Below are 14,793 nucleotides of genomic sequence, written 5' to 3'. Positions count from 1 at the left end.
GCATCATTCCCAGCGGGAATCTTGATTATAATTAATGCTGAATCCGACGTCGAATATTAACGAACGAATTTCTGCGTTTCGTTGCTTGTCTCGTTTATTCCGCGATTCCCTTTATTCCACCGAATAAAGTAACACGAACGTACGAGAAGCGTACATCGTTGGTGTAGAAAATACGTGTGCTTGGTCGATAAGAAAATTCGGATCGCTTTTCTCATTGCACTTGTATTGCACCTATTGCATCGAGCTGGTTAATTCGGAATTAACGCTACAAGCACGAAGAATACAATTTGCCACGCGAAACAGTTTTCTAAGATGAGAATTTTCTGTAAGGAGGCAAAAGCGTGAATTGGCTGTTTGGAATTTCTCGTCGATGAGATACGATAACGATTACAGGAATTTGTACGTACCGGCGTAGCTGAGTTTTCGTTTTGGCCGCGTAAGAACAATCGGAGCACTTGTATCGTCTATTAGACGGCGTGCTGTCGTGTACCAAGGTTCTGTGCGATCTCAATTCGGAGGCTGTTCGGAGCACCGTTGGACAGCCCGGAAGTCCGCACTTGTACTTTTTCCCAGCGTGGCGCAGCATATGCTGTCGCAGCGAGTGTCTGAAAGAAAAGAGAAATGGTCGTTGGAAGAGAAACCATTCGTATACGGGTGTTTAGCGTGTTCTAAAAATATTTCGCCGTAGAATTCGTATAATTTTTCGAATACCGAGAGTGGAACGATTGGCCGACACGACGACGCGCGGAATAATGATTTCGCGACTTAAAGGGACACGTTTTCGTTAAATTCAACGCGTAATAAGACAGCACAATGGCCCAACGAATGCATGGTACGCGTGTGACCATCGGCTGTTCGCACGCCATACGATCCGATCGCAGCTGTTGCATCCTATATCAACCTGCCGGCGAGCGCACACAAGAGCTGCACTTTAAATAGTTTCTGTCAAGAGGTGACGATCTATACGGTTACTGAACTTATACAACCAGATAGTCGAGCAACTCGACGAGTTCGCGTTCCTACTCTAGTTTCGCTACCGACATTGCCTCCTTCCTCGTTTCTTTTCCGATGCGACAGTTACTCTTGGCGAATGGTCGCACTGGAAATGTTGCACGGGTCCGTGCCATCCGTGTAAATGCGAAAACCGCGAACCAGGTAGCGACTTGGCGAATAGAAGAGGGGACGAATGAACGGCAGGAAAACGACAGAGAAGGCACGGGTAATACCGGCATTCCTCGGCACGTATAAAACTAAGCGAAAGTTCGTCGATGTTATCGAAATCGGCAGCAAATTTCCGAACGTGGTAGCCACGATCTTCGCGTACGTATCTCTCGGTGCTGTATCGAGATCTTTGCGAACGAACGTGGTCACCGGCGCAGGGAAACCTACCGCGGTAACAGAACGAAGGACACGGATTTTTCGAGATGGCAGCTCGACGATACCGGCAGCGGGCTCTCCGCGAGCGCGCAACAGAACGAACGCAGTGCCAGGATCCGAACGTGGACGAAGGACAGGCGGATCGAAGAAGAAAATCAAAGAAAAAGGGACGCGGAGGAGGACAGGGATTCGAAGCGGACGAAAGAAAGAAAAGGACAGAGACGAAGAACGGCAGAAGCAGAAGAGAGGCTACGAGATCTGGGCCGTCCTAGAGGGAGTCCCGGCCTACCCAATTGGCTACGCAAGTGTAACGGCAACTTTTACAATGTCAGGATATACACGCCCTCGCACGAGCTTAGGACGTACCTTCTCTTACACCTGCACTCGAATAGTCTTTGCAAGTACGTTGCCGTGTCACCCGTTGCACCAACCTCTGCACCCACTCGCCAAGCTACGCTTCTTCTTCGCCTCTTGTTTCCTTCGCGACCCCTGTCCGTCCTCTTCGCGCGACTTTTTTACCAGGCTCGTACTGCCGGTCAAGGACAAGTCGTATTCGAGCAGATCGGCCGGAAAGCCTACCGCTACGGCAGCCAATCGTCGAAACAAATTGACCGATCCTTCCAGAACGAACACACGCCACGTATCCTTCGTGCTATAGAAAGGATATAGTTATGATCGACTCGTACGCGTTACGCAAGACAACTCTTTGTTCGCAAACTCTTTTCGATCGAATTTATCTTAACAGATTCCGTTTTTCTTCTTTTTCTTTGTTTTTTCTTTTTTTTTTTTCACATGGAAGGAAATGGAAGCGGCTATGGAAGGAAATTAAGGAACGCAAGGATTCGCTCGATATTCTTGTCGTCGTTTTTTCTGCCGCCGAGACTCTGGAATTTTATGACATTCGAAGACGTTCAAGCGTTTACAACATTACGACGAATTATTGCCTGGTCCTTAATGGGTCAATCTGTTAACCGAGTTTTCCTTTAACTAGAAACTTTTATAATCAGGAATTGAAAGTTAATAAAAGCATAATTTATTTCCAGTATAAACTTTCTATCGTATAGTAATTGCTGCATTTGTAAAAATTAATTTGCCGCTGCGAAACAACTAGTTTCCGAGTTCTGCTCGAACGCCTCGTCTCTTTTTATGTCTTTTCGAGTCTCTGTTTCGGTGATCGAAACCCGCGCATTTTCAAGCTTCGCCAATTTTACGACTATCGTATTATCCCTGCCAAGAGTGCCATTTACTTTCCATTGTACTTTGTTGCCCTATCGAAAGTCGTCGTTCCACTAACTTCGAGGAAAAATCGCGATGTTAATAAGATACTACGTTTTACGCCGAATTTATAAACTTAACGCGTACGACTATCTGCTGCGCATAGATTGCCTTTAGTTTCGACGATTTTGTTTTCCAGTTATTTCGTTACGATTGCGATCATTCGCGCCGTGTGTCTTAGAAAATTTGCTAGATGCTGATAAATGCAATAAACGAGCGGCAGTGGGTTGTCTCAAAAATGTGTTGATACACGTTGCATCGTTAGTCGTCTTCCTTCGTAAAAGGATGTAACGCAACACTGGCATTAATAAATTTAGGAAACATTTATGTACATAATAATAAGCTTCTAGGTAAAAAAGATATCGATATAGCGCATTATATGCATCTGTGTTTTCTCACGGTTGCTAAACATAGCGAGGAGAAACAGCGGAGGAGAGTAACCTCGGTCGTTGAGCAATACTCGAAACGTATTATAGACGTCTAGACGATCGTCACGCGTAGGATTGGCGAAGAAAGTGCAAACTCCCGCCGCGAAATCGTCCATCAATGTATTTATCGCGCTTTCGATTCGAATTCGCGGAGGAGTGGAAGGGTAATTCGAACAAAAAGGTAAAAATTTGTCGGGACGAAGCGAACGCCGAGACGGCGTCGAGGAACGCGTCGCCGCGGTGAATTATAGCGTTGGGAAATCTCGTGTTGCCGGCCCATTCCGGGGGATTGGAATTCCGATAGAACAATATTAATATGGTGGTCGACAAAAGCGCGTCTCGCGGCAACGACATTGACGAAAGAGGGACGGAGGAGGTTAAAACACGAGGGAAAGAGAGAGGAGACACGTTCTCGGCGTGTGTTTCGGTGGAATGTCGCAGGCGTGACAAGAGGCCGTTAAGAAGAGTCTCGGTCCGATTGGGTAAGCGGATGCGGTCACTCCGGATGATTTAGCGCGACGTCCACCGTCATCTCGTGAAATATGCGCCGGTCCGGCTCGAGGTCATTTAAAAGTCTAATCCGCGGCGGTACGATCGTCGTTATATTCGTCAATAACGGCGGCGATACGTTGCCTCGAGTACTCGCGAACCCAAAGAACGCGCACGGACGTCGCAACCGCCATGATATCCTTCTCGTCTCTGGCGAATCGATCGATGGACGTAAATCGCGTACGCGACGATAGCCGTTCGACGATACGTAGAGTAGAAGGAGCAACGAGTTGCAATTTTCAAGGCAAGATTGGCAAAAAACTGGAACTCTTTGGTTTAAGGGAGACGACGAGCTAGTTGGCAGAGAAAGGTGCAACAGTCGGATCGAGTGGAGTCGATCACAGAACGAGGCGAGTATTCGCGTTCGTTCACGAAGCTAAAGTCAGACAGGATATAGCGACGTACAGGTTAATATAGCCTCGATCGTTCTGGGATGGGAATGGCGGAGCCAGCGCGGCGATCGTGTACTATCCGAGAGGAGGGAAGCGGATGAGAGCGAGCGAGCACGGGCATTAATTAAAAAGGTTGCGCATTAAAATGATTTGTTTTAATTGGCTGAACGCGCTGAGGTATTTATGGCCTCGCGGTCCTTCGCTCGGTCTGTCGGTCTGCGGCCTCTACAACGAACGTCGACTCGGACTCGACTTCTTCTTCTGCCTCTCCTTCTCTTCCTCCTCCCCGATTCCCCTTCCCCGATGCTTTCTCGGCTCGTTTTCTCTTCGCCTTCCTCGCCTTTCTCGCCTTCCTCGCCTTCCACGTCCTCCACGCCTTCCTCGCCTTCCTCACCGACAGTCTTTCCTGCCGTGCCAAGTCCTTCGCGGCCTAGTCCCCTCCGCCCCTGACCTCTTCGATTATCTCGAAATCGGACGATCGTTCATTCCGACTAGCCACGAGAGCTAAAAGCCGATTCTCTTCTGGCGTACAGCAGAACCGAGGGCGATTCATAAATATCGAGCCACGACAAGTGGATCTTTATTACCAGGAATGATTTACGCGCGACTTGGCCGAGCTCTTTCTTCGACTCTGTCACCGACGCGACATATCTACGAGGCTAGCCTGCCCCCATCCTCGAAACTGGCAAGTCGCTTCTTTCCGTAATTTAACAACGTTTCCCTTTTCTTTCACTCCCTCTCTCTCTCTCTCTCTCTCCCTTTTTCTTTTCTCTCCGTAGCTCTTCCTCTGACGGTTCGCCTGGCTCGTTTCGGTTAGACAACGAGATGGTCCTCGGTTTCGTTCAACTACGTACGAGACACGCGAGCCTGGCGAACCGCGAATCGCGAAGAGAGCCGAGCGTGGAAGAGGGAAACTCGCCGCGATATCAAGCGAAGCGGCCGAACGAAGAAACGAACGGTTAAAAGGTAAATACTCGCAGAGCCTACGGCTCGCTGGAGAGTCGAGGCTGCCGCGGTGGGTGGAATCAACGTTTCCAGCGGACGATGGCTAAGGTGGGATCGTGATGGGCCGTGATGGTGGTGTGGCCGTGGAACGATGCCGAAGAGGAGGCAGGACCAAAGTGAACCGAAGGTGATGCATGGCCGACGGTTTCTACGGCGGGGCCGCAGACGAAGAAATAAAGAATAAGAAGAATATCCGCTTCGTCGGGTCCAGAGCCGGCCCCCTGGAGCAAACGCTGTCATAACTCAATCCCACCTTCGTCCGTTCGTACGTCCGTACGTCTGTCCCGTACCGTTGCAGGTTGCACCTGCGTTCGTCTCGCTCTTTCTCCGACTTCTCTGCTTACATCGAGTCCTCTCTTTTCATCTCTATCCGTCTTTCTCGGGGCTCGATCTTGATCATGGCCAAGTATACCCTCTCGATGTAAAGTCATCGGGAGATCTTCTTCCTCGCTCAGGTTAGATTCCATCCGTGATTTTCGTGCCAGCTGTGTGACTTTTTCGTGTTCGCGATGCATCGACCGGTACGTCCCACGGAAGATACGCGGCACGCACCGTTCGCGTCCAAACACCACAGCGTCGATAAGACGAACGCCGGTTAACTTTTAACGTTGGACGCGACGTTCGAAGATTTCCTATCGGCGTCGGATGCTTCGTCGTGATCGGGTTTTACCGATGTTTCTGCATCCGTGGCAAGTTTAAAGGGAAAAAATCTAACGCGCGAAAGTACATAGAATACTCAAAGTGGAGCAATCGTCGTGATCTGTAGCAGACGAAAGGAATTTCTATTTACGTTCTATTTCTTTTCTTTTATGCGGAAAAATATAGATCCGCGTGAAAGTCGACGATTTAATTATAACGCATCGAACAGATACGCCTCGAAACGATCGTATTCGAGTCAGATCCGCGCGCATCGCGCTCCAAGAGGAAATCTTATCTTCGTGGAGTCGCCAGACGAAATTCGGCATCCCCGCGCGTACTCTCGACGCTCTGCCACGTCTAAATTCCTCCTCTGTTAGATGCGATTCCGGTAAAACAGCTTTTTGCCGAGCGAACGCGTGCGCACGCAGGACCACCGGCGTATCGCAGTTGTCGTCGACTTAACGTCGATTTCGCTTGAAACGAATTCTGTCCGTCCTCGTTTCGTCAGAGTCAGCAGGATCGAGTCCAGGAACCGGTTTAAGAAGTGATTCACGCGTTATTTAAATGGTATAAATTGGTCGATTCCAAGCGGAGATAAAAGCTCGTAAGACGAATCACGGCTTTAATTATAGATTTCTCAAATTTATGTAAACAAGCAGATAAATCCACGAAGATACACAGATCGATTCTATCGTGTCTGTGTGTGCGTGTGGGTGGGTGGGGGAAGTGATTTGACGGGCCGAGTCGAAAGCCCGAAATAAATCGATCGATCGTGCAGTTTCGATCCTCCGCAGCCCTTCGGACGATAAATCTTTCGGAGGAAAGGCCGGTCAAAGCGGGCTCTCGATCGGCGGCGGGCCATCGTTTGGATTTGGCGCGAATGGAAAGCCAAATCGGAACAAACGATCGAACGACCGGAACGTCAGAGGCTCGACCCCGAAAAGCCAGCTTCATTAGCGCGTACGTGACCGCGCGTCAAAATAAGTTCAAATTAACTCGCGAATCCCAATCAAAGGCTGCCCTGCAGGGACAAACAAAACTGGAATTTCGCTTCTGTCGACCGCCAGGGAGTGGTTTGTTAGTCCCGTATTTGGCGCTGATGCTGTAAGTCGGCGAGAATAAAAAAGAAACGACGAGCGAGAGACGAGGAGAGTCGCGAGGGAGAGATCACGCAGGCAGAGAGAGAGAGAGAGAGAGAGAGAGAGCGGGGAGGGATAGGTTGGAAGGGTAGAAGGGTGGGAGGGAGGGAGGGAGGATGGTAGGAACTGGAAAAGGAAATGGGATAGAGCGAGAGATTCTAGCTGCCGCGTCAGGGAGATTAGGGGATCGTAGGGTTGGTTGTTGCCAGTAGAGCCAACGTGGGCACGGAGCGGAGGGGTGGTTAACGCTTCGCAGCCGAGGCTCAGAATAAACAACAATATTATAACGCGAGCTTAATTGCGCCAGAGGGCTCGGTAACGGGCGCATAAATCGGAGCAGCGAGCGCGCGCGCCCTCCAAACTACCCTCCCCGCATCTTCCTCTCTCTTTACCTCCGTCTTCGTCTCTCCGATTCGCCACCCCCTAGAACATGTAGCAGTCTTCCACGAGCCGCTCCCGGAGTAGGATTCATTTACAATAAACATGTCCTCCGCTAATTTCGTCGGTGGAAAAGGAGGAATCTCCGGAACGGAGGAGCGTCTTAACCGTAACGTACGTCGACGTTTCTGCCTTCTCGTTCACCGGAGACGATCATTCGTTAGGGGAAGATCGCGAGTTCTTCGTTATCGAGGATAACCTTACCAGAGATTACGAGCCGAATTTCTACGCGGATATCCGCGTTCTCAGCCATTCGTTACTCTTCCAGCCTTTATGCCAGTCTCGGGCTCGTGGAAAAAATTTTAATTAAATAAAACAACTCGCTGCTCCGGAGAGCGGACCGTATTTTTTATTTCGCTTCTGGATTCGCCTTCTTCCCTCGTTACCGCATTACGAGAACGCGCTGAAGCGGCTTTCACGGAGTATTCGTGTTCACCGTACCGCACCGTACTACACCGCACCGCATCGTACAGCACCGCACACCGCGCGCCAAACTTATCGAGAACAGCGACCCGTGGCGTGCTGCGACGCGATACCGAAAAATTTCCCTCGTTAGATCTAGTTGCGATGCTCGTGGTTTCCCAATGTATTCGCACCTTGGCCCGCCGAGTCAACGCCAATGACGATAAAAGCCGAGAAGAACGTCGAACGAAGCGTCGTCGATGGTGGACAAAAAGAAAGTCCAATGATTCTTTGCTTCGTTTATCCTACCTATATATATATATATATATATATAATTTATTTATTCTTTCTTTTTTTTTGTGTGCGTGAGTGCATGTATTTTACGAATGGATAGACGCGCGGAGAAGTTAAAAGACGGCCGGCCAAACGAGCAAACGAACAACAGAAGGACGGAGAAGAAAAAACGGTGGATGGAGGCTCGGGGGGATGCGGCGTTTCGAAAAGAGCTTGTAAAGGGATGGAGAGAAAAAGAGAGACAGAGGGGCGGGTTAGGTCTGGGTTAGCGGCCTGCGGCTATATCTACGCGTCCTCGACCGCAGGCCTGTTTTATTTTATGAATCGCAATATTTCACGCGACAACTGGACTCGCGGGGCGGTCACCGCTAAACTGTCTGCATACGGGGGCCGTGCTTACCGCGTGCCACCATACCAAACCATACCACACCGCGTACCATCGCTACCGACCACCATTGCCACCACATAGGAACGAAGAAAACCCATGCTTAACGTACGTACGTTCGTACACAGGCGCGTTCTTGCGACACAATGCGCGCACCGGAGAGACACCTCACTAATACATTTCAATGCGACGAATGCGGTGCAACAGCGTCGTCGCATTGTTCCTCAGGGGGGCATGCAGAAATCTTTCCTCCTCTTTCTTTTCTCTCGCGAGGCCAGCCCGAGCCAGGTCTCCGCCGTTTTGCTCTCCGGCAGCGCGGACAATCCCTCGTAGGATTCAGCAGGCCGGATGTTTAAGGGTGCCTACGGGGTGATCCGTAAAGACGACACCGTGCCTCATTAGCAGCGCCAATGGAGGTGAGAGAAAACGATACACTCACGCACACCGTCCAGACAATGGTAGGATAAGAGACGAGAAGGGTTCGCCGCCGATTCTCCATTCTCTTCGCTCTCTTCGGCCCCTCGAAATTTACGATGATCGGAGATTTATGTACCGCTTCAATTCGAACATGCCTCGCGTTCGAATTAACCGTGCGAAGCTTCCTACTCTGTTTTGTCATTATCTCGGATCCAGTAATCCCCTACTTTTTACATTCCCTCTACGATACGACGGCCAATCTATCGGAGTTTCGAGTTTCCTTTTCCGTTTCGAATACGACGATTAAGACGATCGTTCGAACGATCGGTATAACTTTGATCCATTAACCGGAGGCAGATCGGTTAATTCGCTATTCGTTTCGTCGGTGTCTCAGACACTACGTTCGTTCTATTCGGAAATCCCCTGTTTCTTCGTTTCTTCGTCCCTCTGCGAAACAAACTCCGTCATTTACACGCGTAAATCAAACTTAACCGAATTAAAATCAACACGGACCAAATGGACGTGTGTCCTCGATCCACTCGAATTCATTCAGCGATTACAGAAGTCGGCGTAACGATCGAACGAGCTAATAGCCGCGAAGATGAAAACGCGTCGTTTCTACCCCGCGAAACCAACTACCGTGCGAGAAGCTTTCGTTCGTAAATAGTATCGGGAAAGTGATCCGGTGAAACGTCGACAGGCAGCGAGGTTACGCCAATCTCACCCAGTATGCCTATCTTTACGGCGTTTACCTGACCGGCTACGAAGGAGGTGGACGCGCCATTACTGCTACGGAAGATAAAAGATACGCGCGCGCCACGCCGCGGTCCATATATGTAAATACCTCTGGGGAACTGGCGTACACATCGTCAGGCAGAAACGAGAGGGTTGCCGGTGGGTAGAACGCTGGAAAGGACTGACCAGAGCACGACGAGGAGAAAAGGCCGCGCGGTACGAGAGGCGGAGGGCCCGAGGGTGGAACGAACGAAACGTACGGTCAGTAGCTCGCGTATGTAACATACTATCTTGAATATGCGCATACATCGAGAATTGCCCGCTTATTCCGAGAATTGGTTAGGCGATCGAATGCGCGGGAGCTGCCCGTCTTCTCGTAATTATCTCTCTTCTCTTCTTCCTTCCTTCCTTCCTTCCTTCCTTCCTTCCTTCCTTCCTTCCTTCCTTCTATCCAACCCTTCTTCCCTCCGTTCTTGCCCGTTCGCCGCGCCATTCCTCGCTTTCCTTCTTCCTATTCTTCCTTCTTTTAGTTCTTGCAGCCGCTACCCGCCTCGTGCTCTTCCATTTTTCGATCTTCTTCTTTTATCTCGTTCCTTACCGGTGTCACGTTCTCGACCGATCCCTCGCAATTTCCTCCGGTATCTCGTAACGAAACACACGTCCAGAACCGAACGAACGACATTGAAAACTTTCGAAATTGAGACCGAGCAAAACGTACGAAACGCTAGCTTCGTATAATCGATGATAACAGTTTGTTGCATCCCCGAAAACCTAGCAAGTTTGTGGAACGCCTCTTGCTAGATTGTCTCCGTTTGCTCGGCAAAACGGAGACAGAGTTTGGATTCGACATTGTCGACAACTGACGCGCAACCGACGCTCGCCTTGCCCTCGATTCTTGGCGTAAATGAAGCCGGAGAAAGTCCTAATCAACGTGGCCCGACCGGAAGTTTTAACAACCTGCGGTCGAAATATGACGCGCGGCTCTAGGTACGCGCCTGCTTTGTGCCTCTGACAGCGGACAATGATCGAGCGGTAAGACACTGTTGCGGAAACTTTCCCGATAGACGAGTCGAATTTACGATGGAACCAGGTCAGTCGGTTAGCCTCGACGTGGAAAAGAATTTTTCACGTTCTTGCAACGAGCACGCCTTATAGAATAAAAAGCAATGCATACGTAACGTCAACGTATACGACGAGATAACGCTCGTCGCCAGATGTGTGACAGAGGATAGTTTCTGAAAAAGTAAAGTTACGTTACGGCAGGTCACTGAGAGTGAACGAACCACGTATTATTCAACGATGTATAAATCCACGAAAATTCGTCTCTTTTGCTACCAGCTTTCCGCTACGAACAACTCGCTATCTCCAAAGCGTATTGACCTGCCACACCGTATCGATCAATGACTCGCTGTACAATTAATGTGGTTCGTTCTTTTCGCTTCGCACGGCCACGAACAGCTATTCTCGAAATACACGGTCCTTCGACTTTCGTTCGAATCCGAAGATCTTAACCGCGATCGAGAGCGTATCGCGAACACTCGATCGAACCTGTATCGAAACGCTATGCGTGGACTGCGGAAAAGATCGCGAGGGATATAGTAGGAACGACTATAGGGGTGCCTAATCCCTGGAAATGGCCGGAATCGTGACATTAAGCGAAACCCTTGTCGTTTCGGGCGGAGACGCGGAGACTTCTGACCGATTATTCGGCACGAAGACACGGCTAGATTTGAGAAGGTAACGCGTGTACGAGACGGGATAGCACGAGTGGCAAGAACGACGAGAACCGAACGGAAGGAACGATCAAGGAGGGAGCGAAAAAGGGACGAGGAAATCGAGCCGGGTGAACGAGCGAGCATACGTGTTAACATTTGCTTTATAGCGATCGCTCGGCCAATGGTTTAATACCGGCATCGACGACGCGCCAGAGAAATGTCTCCGGTTCTGTGTACGGTGATGTTTAGTGGCGGGAATCTACGAACGCTAACTTTCCTCCATAGTATTCAGATTTACGTATCACGCAACGAAGAAAAGTATTGGCGCAGATTTTCTCTAAGATTCGCTGGAATTCGGTAAAACGTACGGTTCTTTGTCGATTGTTCTTTTATTTTTTTTTCTTTTTTTTTTGTAAAAGCAGATAAAAGCAGGTATATACGTAGAATAACATTTTTCAGTTACTGATCCAGTTTGAAGACTAAGTGACTTTGAATATCATAATACCACACCTTTAACTGGTAACTGTGATCATTAATCTTGTAAAATAAGATGCAGCAAGTACTTATTACAAGGTATTATTCTATTAATTACTTCATAAATATGAAGACGTTCGTGAAAGGATGAGGTAAATCTTAAGATCCGATAGTTATCGAAGTTATTAAAATCATAACTTCATCTGCCTGTTTCATGCGAGTAAAGTCACCGGTAACCGAGCAGCTCAAGATACGCAAAATCAGTATCGCAACACTGTATCTCATGAGAATCGTCGTACAAACGTTCCTATAAGCGGTACATGTACCATTGATATCTATCATACGCGTATCGCGATACACGTATCTCCGCGCGCAATTAACCTAACTCACGAAGCTCTTTGTAAATGCCTGTTGTACTTCGTTACGTTCGCGTGTTATACTTTTATTAAAATATGGAAGGTGTCCGTGGTGACACGTGGGCGATATTTAAAGAATCTCGTCGAATAACATCGAATGAGACGTCACATCGCTGCTTGGCAGTGATAGTGGCGCAACTCGGACAATGTAAATTTCGAAAGAGAGGCTTTTTAAAATTCACGAAGGAATCTTCGTGAGTCGTTTCAACGACGTTATAAGGCCGACTTGACCCAAGATAAGCCACTATTCGCGAAACCAGTATAATCTTGCACTTGTAGCGTCGTAAAACAGCCGAAGATGAGCGAATATCGCTGTAAAATCGACACCAGATTGATGAAATAAGTTTGAAGAAATAATTTTCCCCTTTCACGCAAAACTGATGGAATCATAACGTTCTAAAATTACAATTACAATGTAATCTATATCGATTATGCCAAATTATAATAAAATTATATCACGATAAATATAGAAACACAACGCAGATCTCCTATCGAACGTAAGCAAAATTCGAAACTGTTGAGTCGTGTCGAGTTGTGCCGCTATCAACGCCAAGGGCCGATATGGGTTTCTATGAGCTTTTCCTCGTTGCTTTTTAGATGCTGAAATATTACCTACGCTATACGCAATAGCTATCGATTCTTCAAGCCGATTCAAATAGCATCGTTAAATACGTATCGCCATGGTCCACCTCGAGCATCTGCTAAAGGTATCGACGATTCGTCCACGTCGTTCCGGCATTGCCTCCTATCCGTGGTCCTTCGAGTCGCGCGACCTCCGCAGCGTAAATTGGCATTAGCGGGATTGGATTCGATCGCATTTTTAATAGGACCCACGGGGCGTTAATCCGCGCTAGTAATTTCGCTAGTGTAACGAAGCATTAGCGAGTACAAGTTTCTAGTTACGTAGGTTGGTACTGGTGGACGCGCGCGCCGGTAGGACGCATACTTGCACGGGCCATAATGCAAGCCCATTAAATGCTAGAATGACCCGTGGGCTTACAGGCCACTATGAGATGTTAATACGAACCGGTGGCAGAGAGCGAGCCGAGTTCCTTCTCGCACCACGGTTTACTCTCGTTCCTCCACCCCCACCACCCCTCCTCACCCGCTCTCCAGAGTTTTCCGTTCCATCTCCGTACTTTCTTCGGCCACTCGTCTCTCCCTCTCGTCTCTCGCTACCCTTGTCCATGGACACGGTCTTTTATTTTATAGTTATGCAGCGAGGACACTTTTACTACGAGAACCCGCGAACGTTTCGTGGTTTCAGCACGCGAGCCCGGCTTTTATTGTCCTGCACTTTTTATCCGCGAACGCAACACCCTTTACTTAGAACGGAAGTCGAGCTCATAGTCACGGTGCAGCACGGTGGTCCCTCGTCTCGAAGACGCTGTAATATTTGCGTTACGATAAGCGAGCGTTTTCTTCCGCTCTCAACGTCGAGTCCCTTAAGGTCAGAATTATACTTAACTGAAATTCAAAAGGGTTAGGCTTCTTTCGTTCAACGATGCTTCTTTCGTTTTATCGATGCTTCGTTCGTTTCTGATCTCGTTGTCAGAAGGTTTAGTCGTTGCGTTACGTTCGTTCTCGTAACATCAGTCTGAGCGACTAACGTTATCGGTATTCTTCAAAACGATCCAAGAAAACGACAAAACACTCGTTTAATTAAACGGAGAGATCGAAAACTCTGTGTTATGCAAGATGGGAACACGTGCCGTAACTTATCGTATATTTCAACCGCGGTCTTCGATCACGCGATTATCGCGATTATAAAATTAATATGATCATTACTCGGGACAATATTAATGGAAAGTGTAGCGAATAGCAGTTGTACGCGTTCGCGGCCTGATATCTTAGCTATAATAAAATTTGATCCATACCGGCTTCGTAACAAGGCGAACATTTACCAACGGCGATACGAGATCTACGCGGTGTCGCGACTACGTAACGATACATACGATACGAGGGGAAACAGCCTTCTGTATTTCGATTCAGGCTACTTTCGAGTAAGCAGCGATGCCCACTTTTGGGGCGTAGCCTAGAATATTTACGATATTACTCTCGCGTCGATGTTAACGCACTCGCAAAGGTAACTCGACGAAAGATAAATAGCTCGGTGAAAGGTAGCGAAGTACAGAGCGGTTTGCATCGAACGCGGTCACGGTTCGTTCGACGACCTACCGATCTACGATCGATGCGATATAATTGTACCTAACTGGAAATCCCGTGATAAATGCGATCCTTTTGTTAGCCGGATAATGCAGCAAGTTTTCTACGTTAAACCCATTGTTGTCACGATACAACGTTTGCTATACGTCATACGAGCCATCCAGAGCTTTCGTACACGAAGAACGTGCCCGAGCAATTACTTTTACGCGCCATTTTCGAACGATCGTTTAAGATTATTAATCGCACGATAATTTTCATCCGGACAGAGACAGCTTCTTCGAAGCGTGCCGATATTCGCTGTAAATAGTGTGGGACTGGGAATTCGTATGGATAACTGGGTGCGTGATAGTCGACCAGATCTTATTTTCATTTCCACGCAGATGATGGAGATCCGAGCGAATATTTATGCTTCAGATAGCTAGTAAAGAGTGGTTGCCGTTTTTACCATTCTAGATGAATATAATATCTCGGTTTTGAGGAACAGAAGGATAAATTATTCGCAACATGACGTCTCAACGTGCATGTACTTACTTCCTTTCTCATCGCG

At 48.4% G+C, this 14,793-nt stretch overlaps 1 protein-coding gene across 1 annotated transcript in view; it reads right to left on the bottom strand.

The window, feature by feature from the left end:
- Positions 1-14,793, bottom strand: part of LOC117216310 (zinc finger protein 808) — a 40,622-nt gene that overhangs the window by 11,694 nt on the left and 14,135 nt on the right. The window contains exon 7 of the mRNA XM_033462923.1: positions 408-605. Within this exon, the coding sequence (XP_033318814.1) occupies positions 408-605 (198 nt within the window). The remainder of the gene's footprint in view (positions 1-407; positions 606-14,793) is intronic.

This window comes from Bombus bifarius, unplaced genomic scaffold (assembly GCF_011952205.1).
Source record: "Bombus bifarius isolate JDL3187 unplaced genomic scaffold, Bbif_JDL3187 scf7180000010271, whole genome shotgun sequence".
Taxonomy (NCBI): Eukaryota; Metazoa; Arthropoda; class Insecta; order Hymenoptera; family Apidae; genus Bombus; species Bombus bifarius.
The sequence above is the reverse complement of the archived record's forward strand: the minus strand, read 5'-3'. Positions and strand labels throughout refer to the sequence as shown.